The following is a 19,288-nucleotide window of genomic DNA, read 5'->3' as shown; positions in this document are numbered from 1 at the left end:
GAGGAATACACGATGAAGAGGGCTAGGATAAAGGAGTACTAGGACAAAGGAACAAGTACTTGACAAAAGAAGGGGCAACATTAAAGAGGATGTACAGGACTAAGCACTGGGATGAAGTATGAGACAGAGGATGAAGGACAAGGATGAACAACTATGATGAAGGTGAAAGACTAGGATGAAGAACAAGGACTTAGGATTGAGAAAAAGTAGAAGGACAATGAAAATCAACTAGGACACATGGGAATGACTAGGATGATGAAATAGGAAGAAGGAGAAGGACAAGAACCAGGACAACAAAAGAGAAGGACTAGATTGAAGAACTACCTCTAAGGGTTAGGATGAGGAACTCAAAATAATATGGAGGATTCGTAGTCTAGCGAAGGACTAAGAGAAAGAAGTAGGATGAACCAGACGGACTCAGTTAAGTAGAAGCATTAGGAAGAAGGAGGACTAGGACTAAGCATTTGCACCAAGTAGGAATAGTAAGAGGGTGATTGACTGTGACGAAGGACTAGGTTGAAGGACTAGATGACGGAGCAAGGACTATGACAAAGACATACGGATTTGGAGGAAGTAGAAGAAAGAATAGGACTAGAATAAATAACTATGTCAAGGATAATGAATAAGGGGAAGTATAAGGATCTTGAGGCAGAACATCTGCTAAAGGAGGAAGACTAGGATGAAGATGAAGTACTGGGATGCTGCAGAGTGACTTGAATAAAACAAATGCCAGGAAGAAAGACTTAATTAAATTATAAGGACTGGGGACAAGGGATGATGTGGAGGACTATGCCCAAGGGGAAGGTTTAAATGCAGGAGAAATATTAGCATGTACGTACATTAAATCTGTGTATATTTTAATGTAATACAGTCTTTCTCTATTACTTCTGCATATGCTATACCAATTTTAAAATAATAAAGACACAATCACAAAGGATACTGGCTATGATGAAGGACTATGAGAAAGGAAAACGATTATGGTGAAGTAGAAGGACAAAGGAGAGGGGCTATGATGATGGACTAAAACAAAGGACTAGACCGAAAAAGTTAAGTGGAAGGGCAAGTAAGGGGAAGGGCAAGCAAATAACAATCTGTGATGGTACCAAATAATGCTGATATTTCCAGTAACCATGTCATCCGAATTCAGTTTTTCAACACCACCTCTCTCTTCTCTCCTCCCTGTACAGGTGCATTGTGTTCTAGAGGGTGCTAAAGAGCAACATATGTGTAAAAAACAAAAAATGCTTGCCTTATGGTAGAATTAAAGGCTATTCTTTCTACCATTCAAGAGATAAATACCTTGCTTGATTACCTCATGTTTCTGAAGAGTCAATGGTTCTTACATTTTAAAATGGTTTTATTTACAAAGCCACAAAATAACAAAAAATACCTGAAATATATATTGAACGTTTGCCTTGGGTACAACTAATTTGAACTGATTCACAAAGGGAAAATTAAAACAGGAACATATTATGCACAGGTTTTTGGCCATGTGCAGTGCCATGCTAAATAAGTAATATGACACGTACATCACAACAGGTGGGGAGACACAGTGGATAGAGTTTGATTTTTTAGAATCTAAAAAAATATATGAGAAGATTCAGCATATTTCCATCATTCCCAAATGTGACGGTTTGAAGCAGATGCAAATAGAACACATTGGAATAGTGAGATGATGTTAATGGCCTTTTGTGTTGCGGCACCGTACTCATGGGACACATAGGAGGTGCTCTTTGGCAATGGTTCTATAAAAATTAAACGTTAACGCAGTGAAAAGCCTTTTTCAACCCCAGGTCTTTGGTCGAGCAGGCTGGTCTAGAGGTGATGCAGTTGCCTGTGAACGAAGCAGCTGGTTGCCATCAAATTGATCTTACCACCAGGCAGGGAGGCTTTCATGGAGCACAAATGGGTGGCCAAAGAAGTAGGGCCCCCTTTTGTTTCAAGAGTGAACATCGTGGATGTAGAGGCTGACAAGAAATGTCGGAAGCCAATTTCCCTGGTAGATGTGTCAAGTTCCCCTACTTCATCTCCCGGTGGGAGGACTGATTCAATATTTGTTTGACAATTGGTGAACTATCTCCACTGACCCCTGCATTTTAGGTAAGTCAAGGGGTTCCACAAAGAGTTTCCGGGAGCTCCTTTGTGGGACAAGCAGGGGTGGACTGGGTGCCAAAAGGAGCCCATGAAATAATGTTCAAATTAGCCCCATAGTACACATTTTTAGAGAACATTTGGAAAAACACACACAAAAGGGGCCTAGGGTGCAGAGGTCTACCAGGAAATCTCCAGAGTTCCCTGTAGGCCAGTCTATAATTTTGTTCAGCCACAAATGTGAACAGGTGGTCACCAGGGAGTGGGCGCTGTTGTGGGACAAGAGCGCTATAGAGCATTGCCATCCTCACCCATCCAATTTCCTCAGCAATATCTTTATGGTTTGCAAGAAAGATCACTCCTTCCATCTATTGTTCAATTTGTGCTCACTGCAACACTTTCGTGCTCTATCGACGCTTCACGATGGAGGCGATTGGACTGTTAAAAGACGGAATGAGGCCAGGCGACTGATTAGTTTGTTTAGATCTCAAGGATGCTTCCTTAACTATTCTTATTGCCCGCAATGACAGGCATTTTCTCTGTTTTCATGTTTCTTCTTTGCTATTTGGATTGTCTTCTGCACTTGGTTTTTTAAAAATGATTTCAGCCTATGCTCGGTTTTATGAGGTTACACAGTGTCAGGCAGTTGATCGACCTCGACTTTATCCTACCTATGGAACAGTTCAGAGAATTACTGAGGCAGGAGCTTCAGCTGATGGTCAATCTCTTGGTATCATTAGGCTTCCTGGTCAACAGGGAGAAATCCAAATGCACCCCCACTCACCAACCTCAGTTCCTCGATTTAATGATTGATTGTGTATTCGCTGCCCTATGCTTACCATAGACAAAGGTGCAGGGCCCCAGAGAGAGATTGGGCAGAACTTTCCTGACAGCATGGGTATCTATTTGGAGGATAGCCTGAATTATAGGCCTGCTGTTGGCCTCAATCCAGGCTATACATCTATCTCCCTTGCATTACAGGGCCCTGCAGCGATTGGTAAATCAAAAACTCTGCAAAGGTGCAGCATACGCCAGGTGGATGAGACATTATTCACATGCGTGATGAGTTGCATAGGTGACTACATCATTTCTATGCCTGGAATGGCTCAGCAATTTTCAATACTTCCCCTGGTCTTGTTTTAGAGTCCAATAAAAGCCTCATCAGGTGGGGTGCAAGCTGCTGTGGGGTTTCCACCGGAGGTTGTTGCTCCAAATCAGATTCTCTGTGGCATATGAACTGTTTAGAGATTCTTGCCAGATTGTATGGGTTTCGATACTTCATAAAAAGACAGATGGCGGTGCTCTATTAAGCTGTTCATGGAAAATCGGGCTGTGACTCAGCACATCACAATCTAGGGGGCACACATACCATAAGGCTTTTGGATCTGGCAAAGACCTTTTGGACGTTTTACCTTCCTCGCCAGCTCAAGGTGCACACAATGTTCATTCCTGGAACCTCCAACACTATGGTGGATTGGTGGTTATGGTATTGTCAGCATCCGACGGATTGGCAATAGGCACCTGCAGTATTCTGCAGCCTCATCCAACTGAAGGGCCCTCTTTGGGTTGATCTGTTTGCTTAACATCTTCAAGCTCATCTACTGCTGTTCTTCAATTGGAATCTTGAAATGGGGCACTGGCAACACATCCTTTCTCTCAAGCCTGGGGCCTGGACACACTGTATGGATTTCTGTCATTTGACATGTTGCCCAGAGCGTTGGTGCATGTACAGAACTAAGACTCCATGGTCATCTTGGTAACTCCATGGTGCCAGACCCAGGCTTAGTATACAATAGGCCTGCAACTCCTCCTCACTGCTCCCCAGCTGTTGCCAAACTTTTCCTGTATCCTCCAGAAACTACAAGGAGAGGGGCATCTGGAGAGATCCCTGCAGCTAATTGTCTGGTTGTTATCGGGAAGCATTGTGCACTGTAGTGCATTTTGGGTACAGCTTCAGGCCTCATTACTGCTTTTGGGCACCTAGCACATTGCACTCCTATAATCAGCCTTGTCGGCTTGGGTACACCGGCGTAGTGGATGGGATCTGAATCTCTGTCTGTCCACTGTAGCTTCCATTGTGATTTTCCCTGCAGAAGTGGCAGCCTCCACATCATATTGGTCAGTAAAACTGTACCATTTGGTATATCACAAGCTGGTGGGCTTTTTCCCAATGAGCAAACATACCCTGGTTTCCTGGCTTCTAAAAAGAATCTGGATCCAGGCACCGCCAGTCCTACAATACTCTCAGGTTTGGGAGGATAATCTAATTCTGTTTATTTGAGAAATGGCACTCAGTGCATGACTGTCTCTGAAACAGCTCTCTGCCAAATTAGTCACTTTGATGTGCCTCTTGGCATTTCGCAGAGTGGCAGATTTCTGGGGCTTGGCGATTAAAGGTATTTACTGCTATGATGTTTTCTTTTGTTTTACTAACAGCAACTAAATGCATTGGGTTTCCAGCCTCTCCGCGTACTAATAAATTATGTGTGGTTCAATATCTGAAGCAATGTGAACAGATTGCAGCTGCAATGAGGAAATCCATGGAGCCACTATTTCTATCATTCCAGAAAACCAATTCTCACTTTTCCTCTCGTTTACTGGATAGACGGGTGAAAGATGGAAAGAGGGAAGCAGGTGTAGATGCAGAATTGTTTAGGGCACATTCAGTTAGATGTGCCATGGCGACAAAGGCTTTTTGGTCAGTTGCATGGCTTGAAGATATACTTGAACCTTGCATAATAAGAGCATCCAGGCCATGCCTTAGAATTGTGATTATTCCCCGGAGTCAAGCGACAGTCGTGATTCTATCAATGGCACGGAGGTCAGTATTATCCCTCCCCACTTCCCCTTCATTGATTTCCACTTTTGTTTGTTTCCTCTCAATAGACCCTTAGGACGATGAAGGACAGACGTTTTATTGAATTATATAAAGTCTCCTTTCCTCGCCACCTTGTGTTTGGATGTCTTCCACGTTGTCTCACAGTCCTTGATTCAGTTATGGAGTCGCAGACACAACAGAGGACATTAATTAGGCAAAGTGGTTTTTAGAAACACAACGGACCGTCGACTCTTAGAACTAATTGGAATCATTTTTAGGGCTCACTACCAACAACAGAGACTCAGCTACATGCCCAGTCTTGGCCAATTCCCATATTTTGGATGTGGAAATTGGCAGTACTCAGTTTACTTTTTCCTCCTGCAAATTTCATTGCACTGATTTGTATATTTGTGAATGCACATTTCATGCAGTTGCAACCTGATGCAAATTGGATTCTGCCTCATAAGAATACAAAGGTGAGTAGGGGTGAATCAGACCACTCAGCCCTCAGACTTCTACAGACCAAAACACAACAAATCCTAAAGGTAAAACAGGGACAATTAAGGGATAAAACTCCTTTGCCTTTTGTGGTAAGGTTTGCTGAGGGAATACTTTACTCTTAAGCGGGATGTGAAGGTGAATGAGTAGTGACTCAAACAAAACAGTATCACAGTTGAAAATAAAGGGAATGACCAATCAAGGTACTACAGAAATATATGTAGTTTAATTAAACACACCATCTACCCGTAGAACGAAAAGTGATTACTATACAAAAAAAACACCCCAAAGGAAAGGCAGAGAAGATGCAACAGACTGGAGAAAGTAGCACTCTCAGCATAATTCCAGGGGTTGTAGGTAAGGTACTACTATACAAAAGATATTGCATTGAAAACAGAAGCGATATTAAGCTAACTAATCTCTTGGGTCCAAGGGAACCATGGGGACAGTTCAGTGTCAACAGTATCTGGATCCAGTTCTTCGTGGGCTGATGCATCAGACCAGGGTTTGAACATTGATGCAAGCTGATCAGGCTGATTTCGGTCATGTAGGATCATGGAAGCCTCAGCAGTAAGCAGGTGCTCTTCAAAGATGCAGGATGGGGCAGTCCAAGGAATGCTTCGCAGTTAACCAGACTAAGTCTAGCTTTAGCCACTTGAGGGTAGACGAGTGACGCTTCATCAGTTCAAGTCAGTGGGCAGCAGTCATCAAAGTGGTGATCGAGGGAACATTGATGTGCGATCAATGAGGCAGAATTTCAAGGACTAGCGGGCCGAGCCATGGTTCCAATCCCCGGTTAGAGTCAGCAAACAACTTTCCAGTGATTCGGTTCAGGTCCCGGAGATGAGCAGTCGCTTCGGGCCTAGCAGGTGACGTGTTTCACTAGGACCCGATACAGTGGCAAGCTAGTTTAGATACATCCAGAGTTTGGATGGTTGGACGAACACAGACAACAGCTCCAGTGCCTTTTATATGGATAAAGATGCAGGGATCAGAGAGCAACCGGTTCAGTACAAGAGTGTAGGGATCTTCAGCTGGTCTGGCCCTCTGGTTGCTGTAAGGTCTTTGCAAAGGACTCAAGGACAGGATGCTTCTGTTCAGGGTATGCTCTCCAAGCATAGGAGATCTATTGCACAGTGGTTGGTCCTGGTCCACAGCACTGGTCACTCCCAATTTGCCCTGGGAGTGGTTAGGGGACATATCTTCCTTCTGTCTTGGACAGCTTCTTTGTCACCTCAGGCTGAGGGCTTTGGACCATACCACCATACCAAAGGAAGTCCAGTGACATTCTTCAGAACATCTCTTCAGCCTAAAAGGATCCTTGTGGAACTCAGGGAATCTCGTGAAGGGGTGAGAGACCCCTTCTTTTAAAGGCACAAGTCTCCAGGTGATTGGTCTAAAGCTAACAAGGTTTAGGGGACCTATACCTGCTCCTGGCCGTAGTGGACTTTGCCCTGTTGATGTCACATCCAAAGTGCTTTGCTCCAGAGGAAGTGGAGGGGACAGGAGAGGGAAAGAGAGACAGTGAGAAACAAGTTGGTGGAAGGCTTCTTCCAGTGCCCAGATACCTCCTTCCTATCCTACCCCACCCTCTTCCCACAACTGACAACAAAGACCTTTAGAAATGCAGTATCGAGGCTGCTCCTTTATTTATTTTATTTTCAATAGGTTAATTATAACACGCTTAATAACCAGAGGTTTCTAAGCACTGAACCGGGGATCAAACCTGTGTTTCTCTGCATCATCTTGCTTCCAAGGCGAGCGTGTTGCCCCTAAGCTATCCTCCCGAGACAATGCTTTGATACCTGGACTCAGGACAGCTGCCTGCTGGCTGTCTCTGGGGGAGGATCTTACTCACCCTCCCAAAGGGGATCAAAGCAAGGCTGGATACTCTTAGTTTCTGTCCTGCACAATATCGTCCCATCTGACACAAATACATATTCCGTTGCACAACAGAGCTGACTCACAGGAGCTGGCTCATGTGCAATATCAATTTGGATGTGGAGGCCATAATCATACGTAGAGCTATGCACTATGCTTAAACTCAGGCATAGCTTATTTTTAGAGATTACCCCACCACCAGCACTCATGATATGTGTAGATTTTGTACAGGGGACATATCTTAAATGCCGCCCATGTGCCACATTGACTTTGCTGTCGCTGCGGCAGCCGAGTGCGCATCTTGACACCTGTAAACCAGCTCTCTGCCACGAGCAGAGTAGGTGCTGCGGATCAGACCACTGATGCAGCCGGACACAAATATCCAATGTTTTTTGCATGGGTTGGCGACAAAGGGTGATTTGGTTATCATATTAAACTTTGGGAGAAGATATGACCTGCATCATTTTTATTATTAACACACATTACACCTTCATTGGCAGATGGCAATTCCACACACACTCAACAATTCAGGTTGTAAAGTTAGCTATGTGGATCATCACAAAGGTCTCAGGGAATGACAAAATACCCCATGTAATAAAAAAAGAGCATATGACTTGCCACACTGCAGCTCTGGCCTCCAGTCTGGAATCACCAAGCTGTGAAGCTGGCAGACCGCCTCGTAGGATGCCACCGCCGTGCAGAGCATCCCCTTGTTGGTGCCGTAGTAGCAGAGATCATAGACACAGGAGGCGAAGAACGGATCTGCATCCTCGTACCAGTGACACTCATCGAAGGGACCCGATGGACGGGTGATGATCCGGCACAGCCCTTGGATGGCTCCCAAATTAGTGCAAGTGTCAGTGGTGTTGCTTTCTCCGGAATCAGCGACACACCTGAGAGGAATAGAGAGAAGATTACTTAATTGTAGCTCGAATCAATTGAAGCTGAATGGGACCTTTCATATATTAGTTATAAAATGCAGGAGTCTAGTGTGGTTTATCCCAAGTTTATCAGAATCCTTTGGGCCTGATTTACCAACATGTTTTCAATGGGACTTTCCTATGTTAAAACATTTTTGTAAATCAGGCCACTTTTCTTTAGACGTTGATGCTGTTTGATTCTGAATTGCCTTGCTCTTTTCTAATGATTAATCTTCAATGCTTCTGCCAAAACACGAGGAGGTTTCTTTTTTGGCCCCATTATCCTTGATAGCTCAGTTCCTCCCAGAACTGTTCTTGTCACTAACCTCAGCTCTTCCCTCCAGCGCAGAAGTACTTCAATGTAGGCAGTGAGGCTCATGACCCATATAGACATAACATGTGCCTTACCGTCCTAAGGTGAATTAGAGCTAGGGTCCTGCAAGATGTTTGCCATTATTCATGAGCTGCTGCTTGAAATATGTGTGCAGAAATGACTCAGCAAAACACACATGACAATGGACTCAGCTCAGCTCACTAGCATGCCACTGCCACCTTAGTGTGCAGAGGGGGAACATGTATGAGCAACCTCATTAAGACTCCTATAATGCTTAGACAAATAGCCCCAATGATTACCCTCAACACGCTCACCAGCCATCATCCACCAGAGGGCATACCTCAGGATGAGAAACTCACTCACCATAATAATAATAACAATAATAATAATATTAATAATAATAATAATAATAATACAAATAATAATAATAATAATTATAATAATAATAATAATAATAATAGGCTGGTTTGCACAAACATTGCATTGGTACAATTAAGCAAAAAACTTGAGCTGGGGGCATTACCACATCAGGTAATGCCCTGGGGCCCCAGGCACAAGGGACTCCTGGGGCATTACCTGATGTGGTAATTCCCCGCCCCCCACAAGGGGTATATTGCTATCATTACCTCAGCCCGTAAGTCTGGGGCACTAATAGTGTCCTTGGGTAATTTGTGAAACGTCTTAAGCGTTTCCACACTGAAAAATAAAGAAACAAACAAGATACCCACCATGGAAAGGGAGAATGGACTATAGGTAGTCCCTTCTCCCTTTCCATGGTGGCCATTTGCACAGCTACTGGGTCGCGCCAGGAACACTGCTGTTCTCTGCACCAATGATAGACCAGGCAGCATAAGGGTGCGGGGGGGTGGGGAAATATGTGTAAAAGGAGGTTAGGGGTTGGGTTAGGAGAGCGCAGGGGAGCACATACCTTGGCACCCAGCAGAGGAAGATGTTGGCCTGCTGCTCTGAGGAGTCTCAGAGGGGGGCTTTACCATGTGGTAAAGACACCGTCCCGAATCTCCTCATTTGCTGAGAAGCATAAACCAGGCTACTAATTGATGATAAGGGACAAATTGCCTTTTTGCAAAGAAAATATTTATTCATCTCAATTTTGAAACAGGTCAAAGGAGAGTAGGACTAGGGCAATTATTTCTCTGGTGCACACATTCACTGAAAACACATATTCTTTGCACCATACAAATTTTACTTGCACAGTGCAATGTTTCTGTAGTGTTGCCGTGGTTTTTGAACTAACATGATGTGTCCTATACAAATACCTCCATTGCATTCCAGGATGAGGAACTCACAACAATAATAATATTAATAATAATAATAATAGGCCGTATTACAGAAACATTACATTGGAACATTTAAGCAAGAAAACGGAGCTGAGGGTGGCATTACCGCTTCAGGGTTTGCCATTGGGCCTCAGTCACGAGGACCTTAATGAAGGCCCTGGGGCATTACCTGATGCAGAAATGGCCCCAGGGCATTACCAAATGCAGCAATTCCCCCCCCAGCAAAGGGTATATTACTATTAGTACCCTGGCCCATTGGACTCGGGTCCTACTACTGTCTTTGGGTAAATTGGGAAACGTTTTCGGCATTTCCCAACTGAAAATAAAAAATACAGGCAAGATGGTCGCCATGGAAAAGGGGGAAGGGATTACATGTAGTCCCTTCTCCTTTTCAATGGCATCCATTTGCACAGCTGCATGTCCCGGCACTCGTGAGGGAACAGGCAGCACATTTTAAGTGAGGGGTGCTGGCGGGGGGATATGTGTAAAAGGGGAGTGTGGGTGGGTGATGAGGTGTGGGCTCAGGGGAGCACTCACGTGAGCACCTTGCCGGGGGAGATGTTGGCCGTCTGCTCTGAGAAGGCTCGGAGGGTGGGGGGCTTCTCCGTGTGGTAATGCCCCCGTTCCGAGTCAACTCATTGGGTGGGACACATAAGCCATGCCCACGCGGGGTACTAATTAATGATGAGGTACAGATTCCCTAACTGCAAAAGAAAATATTTATTCAACTCAATTTTGCAGCAGGGCAAAGGACAGTAAGACTAGGGCAATTATTTCTCTGATGCAAACATTAATTGAAAGCATATATTTTTTGCAACATGCAAATTGCTCTTGCATGGTGCAATGTTTCTGTAGTGCAGCCCTCGTGTTTGAACAAATACCTCCAATGTATACAATACATTGGCTCTGCTGCTCACTGTATGTACGTGTTCAACCATTCGAAGACTGCCCTTGTTCATTCATTCAGGCAGTGACATTCTGTCAAATTACCCCCCACCTGAGTGGAGACTATTTTATTTTAGTCATGCTAGTAATGCTACATACATAACATATTGGAAAGTGACTCTTTCCGGGTGCAATGCATTTCAGATCTGCCTCTACCTTTTCTATACAACTAATTTGAGCCAGATCTGAACAATTCAGGAAACCTTTAACCCTTTGTGTGCTAAGAACGTGTACAGCATAACATCTGCAATAGGTTTTCACTCCAAAGCAGGCATTTAGTAATGCATGTGTTCCACAGTGAGCACAGCCACAGACTCCACACCCCTCCCTCTCTATATGTTAAGGCCACAATGTGTTTTCTTTTAGATGATCCCCCACCTATGGCTGAACTGTATAGATTGCATGGGAGAAGATTACGCGAGATTTGATTCCACTCCAAGTTAAAGCAATGAACATAACCATCCTCAGTACCGCGTACACATGAGCTGGATTTCTCTTGGAGTAATTAAGATGTAATGACATGTACCCTGCTGAACTGATGTCTGCTTTCCAGGAGTTCCCAAACTCAGCATCACTCCGTGCAATTGTCCCATCGGGCTTCCTCTTGTCATCCCCTCGGACTCCATTGTAGTTGCCGCACATGCCCCGCAGCTGCTTCTGATATTGGGGCCCAACCTGGACAGTCACTGTGCTGCCCCCACTGTACTGGATACGGACCCCAAATGGTGTGTCCACAGAGATGGCGCTCTTGAGAGCTGTGACATTTGCTAGAAGTCCCAGGCGAGCTGGTAAAGTCGTTTTGATTCCATTGATCTGAAACATAAAGTGGTGAGTGGTTAGAAGAATGGCCTTCACACACAGTGGGAGCTAATGACTCCAAAACCCACCCAAAATCATAGATAGTTATTGTAGGTAGGAAACATATGTTGTATAGCTCTGAAAGCCCTGGCAGTAGTAGTCATCTGACAAAAGTGTTTTCCCTACTTTGGGCAAGTAGGAGTTTAGCAGAGTTAGCCAATCAGAATGAATAGCTTTTCCACAGTGTTTGGCATGAAGTAAGCAGAGCTGTCTCTATGAAGTGATCATTGGAATGGATGATTATCACATATGCAGCCAGATGTCATGTTACACCACCAGGAAAGAAACCCACAACAGGAAGACTCCTTTACAAAAATAAAGACAAGTCCAGAGGTGTCATGGAGTCAACAACTGCAAGTGTGTTTACTCAAGGCCACTAACATATTAGGAGGTGACTGGAAAAATGATGACCTATCAGATAAGACTGGAGGAAGTGGTTTCTCTAGCACTGCGCTTGTTCAACTCTTCTGTACAAAAATACATAACATTGCACCCCTTATGTGCTTCTCTTTTGTGTTACCTAATCTGTCCTATTTGGTGGGGATTTTATTGTTGTACCCAGCATACTCAAGCACTAGTAAATGAAAATATGCATCTCCCTTACAAAGGAAGGCGACTATGAGCCGTAGGTAAATAGGAAGAAGTTTAGGAGCCCCTCTACTGAGAACGAGCAGGGGTCATATACCCTATTCTATGGAATCTCTCCCACGCAGGGTGGTCTGCGCCCACTCTTTAGCTCACTGCACCCTTCACAGAGGAGACATATCAGTCTGGTCCCACCTGCAAGGGCAGTCCAGCAACGACATGCCAGGCAATTCTCCCCTGAACATGAGTGCCATCAGCAATCCCAGACATGTGTTTCAGCCTTGTTGGGCCTCCTCAGTGAGGTGAAGCTGAGCCTCTCTAAGGAACAGTGAGCGAGGGGTATTTATAAACTCGGACATGCCTAGTAGCTGGAGCTTTGGTGGACCACAGTTCCGAACATTCGCCAAGGAAGTAAACAGTTCTCAGGAGATGTGTGTCATCCCGTTTCCACTCTAATGATCCCTAATTTCTTTAATTTTGAAAGGCATTGCCCATCAAGGTGCTGGTCTTGCATAATGGCAGCCACTTGTTGGATGCCCTCTGCTTTCAACCATGTGTCACCAGACGTGAAGTTTATTTGACATTTCAAGCGGGTGCATAACCCATAGAGTATATACTTGAAATGGGTAGCTAGGCAACAGCCAAGTACATATTTTGACAGAACACTTATTCCTCCTAAGAGTTTACAGTGACCAAATTAAAAAGGGGATGGGTTGAGGATTGAGTAATGTGCTTGTTGCAACATGTTTTCTAATAGGAAACCCCAATGATACAGAGTGCTATGCTTCTCAATGATGACTCGTATAGTCAAGGACAAAGCTATTATATTGCCATGATTATTCCAATCTAATTTAGGGGTTTAAGCGAAAAACGATGTTGTTAAGTCTGTAGCTTAGTTTGGTTATAAAGCATTTAAATTTCAAGTATACAAATAAAATGTCTCCGCTTACCAGTGGAACTTTGCCTTGTTCAAAGACCATCTTGACGTTCCTGTCAGTGCTGTTCAGCCAGATGGTGACGCGATACACAAAGGACACGCGCGGGTTCTGGTAACGCTTGTTCTCTGCCACAACCCGGAAGGAGAATCCAGAGGACGGGCTGGAGCCCTGGCTGACCTCGTAGGCACAGGTTCCCATGAAGTTGGCTACAGCGCCATCGAAGGTGTGGTAATGGGGGTCCCCCGTCACCGTGCAGATTGTCCAGGGGCTCTGGCATCCAAGCTTCCCATTCTTCAATGCACACTCATGTCCCTGGGCACAGCTGGTACTGATGCAACTGAAGTTACCAGTGGAGTCACAGCGGCACCTCTGGGAGCAGCCAGGGAGCCAGACAAGATCACCAACCTATGAAAAAGACAACCAGGTAAATATGGGCAGAATATAGAGGAATTGGCAAATATAAAAGGCGGAATTAACTAAGAGTATTGCGTATGAGAGAGGCTGGACAGAGTAGACGGGACAAATGTAAGGCGAAGAATGGACAAAGGCCTACAAACATGTTTAGAGTAAAGGGAGGAATTGAAGGAAAGAGGATTGGATCGATAAGGATGATATAATGATATAGTGGACCGATGAGAAATACATTGAGAGAAAGAGAGAGTTTGAGACGAGAGGGAGTGTGTATAAGAAAAATGAAGAAAGGAAATGGTAAAACGATAATAATAATTAATTACTTTCAACTATAGCTAGCAAGCACAAACGAGAACAGATTTGCGGGAATACCTCAATTTATCGTCAGTGAATCATGTGCAAAGGCATTCCATGGAGGGATAACTAGGCTGATGGAATATGTTCTAATAGGTGGATGGGGAGCGTGGTGGAGCTATGGGTTTTTGAACAAGGAATGTCTGGGCTGATTGGTCACTGCAGAACTAGTGACTTTTACAAATGTTACATTGCTGCACAGTACAATGCAGGACTAGTCCACTGTTTTGTAGCAGTAAAATATGGCAGTTACATTTTTATTAGACGTTAGAACACTAGGACCTGGTGAGTTCACCTGACTTACCCAAATGATAGAAGAACAATTCATGCACACTTCCTCAGTCTGCATTCGACAGTCCTGGCCGGTTGGGCTGCTGTATTTTTCAAAATGTTGTTTCCATAGAGGTGACTGTGCTTTCTGTTTTGTACAGACACGTCTCTTGAACTTGCACACTCCCCTGACCAACCTCCAGCACCCATCCACATGCCTGACCAACATGGGTAGCTTACTAGGGCACGGCCAGTCCATCTAACTCCCTATCTTGGTCTAATGCACACACACACATAGGCGTACACCTCTACAAGCGCGTTTAGGCCATACTATTGGGATAAAGGCACAAAATAAACTACTACTACTGCTAGAACTCCAACATTTGAGATTACAGGTGGTTATGGAGGCTCCAGTGGAGTGAAAATATATAGATCATGTTCAGGCCATAGTGTGTAGCCACTCATGGTAACCTGTGACCAGAATATCAGTTTAAGAGACGGAAAATGCACTCACGTTGTAGTAGCGCCCATCATGCTGGCAGCCACACTGCTCCGGCTTCACACAGGTGTCCCCACTCCTTAGGTACCCATCATTACAGAAACAGCCCTCGGAACAGGTGGCACCACAATAGGGTGACAAAGATGAGGAAATGCAGGAATCCTGACATCTACGATGGCAAAGTTCATAGTGGCTGTTGCCAGGGCACACAGGAGCTGCACATACCAAAGGGAACCACATTATTGTTACTACAAGCAAATCAAGTAATCCTTCAAAATGAACATGCACACTTGAGTGGTAACAGTGAATCACTAGAGAGGAGCTATGGTGTCACAAATCCCTACAAAGAACCAGGCATTCAGTTCTGCAGAGTAATTCCACACTACACTAGCACTTAACAACAGTGATACAAGTTCTCTTTTAGCCCTTGATGTGTGTATCCACCCTTTATCAGTGGCAATGGCGAAACATTGAATTGTGAAATCACTAGGACCCGAGGATTTGCAATCAAGTTGATTTCTGCAATTTATGCTCCATACACGAAGGTCGCTCACAAATGATTGTTCAGAAAGTTTCCTATTTTGCACATGCCGCGTCTGTGAGAAACCAGTAGTGAGTTTAGGCATATAGGTTTTATTTAACCTTGCGGGCTTTGTGTTGCATCTGCACCCCCGTTGATCCACAGTTATCATTGTGAAGTCTCTTACAATTCTAATTAATAATGATTCTCTTGTCATCCCCTTCTAAGACACAAGAAGAGACGTCTTGTATCCCTTTAGGGTTTGAACCAAACCTCCTCAAAAATTAATTATAAAGCATTTTCTTTTTTGCCTGGTGGGTTCCCAAGTCAGCTTCTCCCAGCTAGGGTGTGTCCGGTCCGTGTTCTGCCTTTGCTATATTCAATGGACTCATGCACATGCAGGACCCTCTCATGGGTCAACTGCATTGTGATCTGTTTTGCGTCAGAAGCACTGCATGGCACAGTGAATAGAGCTTAACATGTCTGTTTAGTAACTGGTGTTTCAGTTCTACTTGTTAAAAATACCACCCAATATAAAGCATGTGCCCTTTGTCGGGGGTGGGCAAGAGAAGCATATTGATTTATTAAGATATCATCACATCGAACAAATGAAAGTAGCTCTTAGTAAGGGATCATCTCCGTGATATAGTTCACTTAGTGGAAACTTTATATAGGCATAGAAATGAATGTCTTTCCCATGTTGGTGCTGACACAGCTTCTAATTCAGTCTTGTTAAGCTGATATAATAGATGATCCTAAGTGGCCATCGCTGTAAGCTGGTACAGAAGGGATGTGTACCTTTTAGTACTTGCAGTAAGCTTGCATACCAGAAGACTGCCATTCTTTTCTGCAGATGTAGCTTTTCAATATAAAATAAGCAAAAACAAATCTTTCTCACAGCATCATAATGTTAATAATTACAAAAAAAACTGTGTTTCTACACCCACAATTGATTTACTACGTGTTTAAACTCATTTTCTCACCACAGAAGCTGTTGTTCCTCCAGCTGGCGATGGTCACATTGGCTGCCTGGCAGGTGGCTGCGTAGGTCTGAATGGCCTGGCACAGCACTGTGCTGTTCCCCTCAGTGAGGCAGTGGTCGTAGACACAGTCAGAGAAGTAGTGTGCTGGGTCCACCTTCGTGTGGCAGGAGGAGAAGGGCCCTCTGGGGTTCTGGATGATCCAGCAGGCTGATTTAGATGGCATGAGTTTTTCTGCGCTGCAGACGGGGCAGTTGTCTGAGCAGCCGTGGTCACAACCGGTGCTGCCCGTTGACATCCAGCTTGTACCAAAGGTGAAGGCATTGTTCACAACAGAGCCACTCGGGGTGGTGAAGTCATCTGAGATCATGCCATTGAAGTTGCCACACAGGCCTCCAGGCAGACCTTTATAAACTGCAGGGAGGGTGATGAAGACACTGTAGCTCATATCATAGTTCACGGTGAGGCCGAAGTCTGTCTTCAGCACTGTATACGCCCCGTTCATAAAGATGACAACGCTTCCTCCATGGGGACCGAGATTCACTGGCAGCGTTTGAATAACACCATTTATCTGACAGAAAAAGAAAGGACATTTAATGATGTTCCAAACTGTTCAGTGTGTTGTCCTCATGCACTTCCAAGGTGATACTATAACCAATGTGTGACACCATTGACACTTCGTACAAACACAACCTGTTTTTATATATATATATATATATATATATATATCTGATGTCACGGCATCTATTAGGGAAATGTTAATAAAACATATGACCCTCTAAGGGTAATTTACTTCGGCTGTACCATCTAGGAAATATCATGATTCTCTCTTTCAAAATATTCTAGTGTTTTCCCCGTCAATAGCTGTTTTTTTTACTTTTATGAAGTGTTAGGATTTGTTGGTACCACGTGGTTCCATGTGAAGCTTGCACACTAAAGTCAAAATTGCTAAATTACTGCAAGTTTAAAGTAATTCTGCAATTTAATGAAGACCTTGCACTTTCATCCAAGAATCTGCCTGAGCCAGAGGTTTTGCTTGCAGGGTTAAGTGGGTGGGAACCCACCTCATGTTCTTCCGATAGAAAATAGTTCTGCAATGATATGTGTATGTTATCCCTGCCTTTTCCTTTTGCTTCTAACTCATGGAATAATATTATGGACTATAATTACCTGGACTGTTCCACGTCGGCCACTTTGAAGGTATATCTGAGTCTGGTACACAGAGATGAAGACCTCCTTTGTCACAGCTACTCTCATTCCTTGCCAGTGTTCATTCGTCACCTCAACCCGGAAGTCGGGTAGAGTACTGTTCACACCACGGAATTCAGACAAGACATACTTGCAGGTTCCCTGGAAGTCGAACCTTCTGCCATCAAAGCTTGTATAGTGAGGGTCTCCTGATGCCCGGCAGATGCCATCAGGCAGAACGTGGCAGCCGTAGACACCACTGACGGTGGTGCAGGTCTGACCGGCAGCACAAGAAGATCTTGAGCACTGAATAGTCCTTGTGGCTCCATCGCATCTGCATAAAGTCTGGCAGTTGTCCTTTTTCCAGAAGGTGTCTCCTGCTTGGTAATATTTCCCATTGTCCGTGCAGCCACACTGACTCGGGGGCACACATTCAGTCCCGCTGAAAACAAACCCACTCTTACATTGGCACCCCTCCTTGCATATATTTTGGCAGGTGCTTGGCAGAGTCACATTGGCACAGGACACAGGGCAGGAGGATCCACACAGGTCATACTGCTGGTTATTGCGACAGGTCCATTCTGGAAGAAAAAAACAGAGGATTAATTCATAAACCTTTGATCCTGTTTGGTATGCTTTGGGTTCAATGGGATTTACAAATATTTTGTCACTCTGGAAGCTTGAAAAGCTATTGCAAAAGTCATCAAAATATCATATTCCATTTAATTAATGTGTGAGTGTTCCAGAAATTGCCATAGCACTGTACTTGATTGAAGTATGTCCCACCTGTGAAATCACATGGTTTAATTTATTAATGTTGTGCAAAGGGAAAGTGAAATGGCCTGAAAGTACACAACAACACAAAAGAGGAATCAAGTTCTAGCTAGACGTCAAATTGCGAGATGTCAAATTGATTTTAGATTAAGGGGAGAATAATGTTGTATGTCAAGATAAACTAAAGAGAAAATGTATTCGATAATATCAATAGTTTAGGATACATCGCAGAGGTGAAGCACACTGAAATAACACTGCTAATTGCCATTGTTGGTAAAACATTCAGAATATGTTCAGTAATGAAACTGCTGGTCTTTAGAACTGAAGGTGCATCTTGTATAATTTCAGCATAATACATTTGAAGCCATGCCAGAGATTCAGTAAACCACTAGAAGCACAGGTGTTTCCTCGAGTGTCTGACCCCAGGGCCTGGGTCTTCTCTTCAGTTGTTTTCCTTGCTCCTCCGTGTGTGCTCTCCTGCCCACAAATGCTCTGGATCCGCCTTACAGTGCTGTGAACTGTCTACAACAACTCTAATCAAAATTTAAATAAAACCTAGAAGCAACCTATAGAACTACAGGGTGGCTTTCCTGACATCAGTCCCACATCGACTATCTCATGATTTGGGTAGCTTCAAAACATGTAAGATATTGTTCGTTCGGTATCAGGGGCAGAAATTACCTTCAAGGCCTTCAACCTAACTTGTCGATTCATTTCTTAGATGTCTAGTAGTTTCTGGATCGGTCTTACTATTTTCTTAACTGACGGGCTGTACAGAATGTACTTGCATACGTTCTTCTCTGACATTTGTGCTCTAAAGTGTGGTTTACAATTTGAAAGTTATTTTTATGATTAGTTGTCAATAGTTGTTTCTGTCAAAGTTCATTAATTTAGTACATCTGTTCTAATTATGGTTTTAGAGGTAGTGTCACATGCCTTTTAAGAAGTTGGATTTGTGTGTGATTTATTAGACGTGTTGTCAGTGTGCCCTTTTGGTTAGTGGTGTTCTTACAGTGAATTTGTATCAACAGTAGTTTACCTTCCATTTGGCCATAATTGTATAATTTTATGCCACTTTTGTATTGATTTATTTAGTGTAATTAAAGTGGGCAGGTACGATTAACGT

General features: G+C 44.0%; 1 protein-coding gene across 1 annotated transcript in view; it reads right to left on the bottom strand.

The window, feature by feature from the left end:
• LOC138537061 (IgGFc-binding protein-like) overlaps window positions 1-19,288 on the bottom strand; it is a 198,609-nt gene that overhangs the window by 91,557 nt on the left and 87,764 nt on the right. The window contains exons 17-22 of the mRNA XM_069641427.1: window positions 17,371-17,969; window positions 16,204-16,771; window positions 14,716-14,915; window positions 13,179-13,571; window positions 11,312-11,598; window positions 7,907-8,181 (exon numbers count right to left, since the gene is read on the bottom strand). Coding sequence (XP_069497528.1) covers window positions 7,907-8,181; window positions 11,312-11,598; window positions 13,179-13,571; window positions 14,716-14,915; window positions 16,204-16,771; window positions 17,371-17,969 — 2,322 coding nt within the window. The remainder of the gene's footprint in view (window positions 1-7,906; window positions 8,182-11,311; window positions 11,599-13,178; window positions 13,572-14,715; window positions 14,916-16,203; window positions 16,772-17,370; window positions 17,970-19,288) is intronic.

The sequence above is a fragment of the Ambystoma mexicanum genome, chromosome 1p (genome assembly GCF_040938575.1).
Source record: "Ambystoma mexicanum isolate Mex_15411 chromosome 1p, UKY_AmexF1_1, whole genome shotgun sequence".
Taxonomy (NCBI): domain Eukaryota; kingdom Metazoa; phylum Chordata; class Amphibia; order Caudata; family Ambystomatidae; genus Ambystoma; species Ambystoma mexicanum.
Note: the sequence above shows the minus strand (reverse complement) of the source record. Positions and strands in the feature narration are given on the sequence as shown.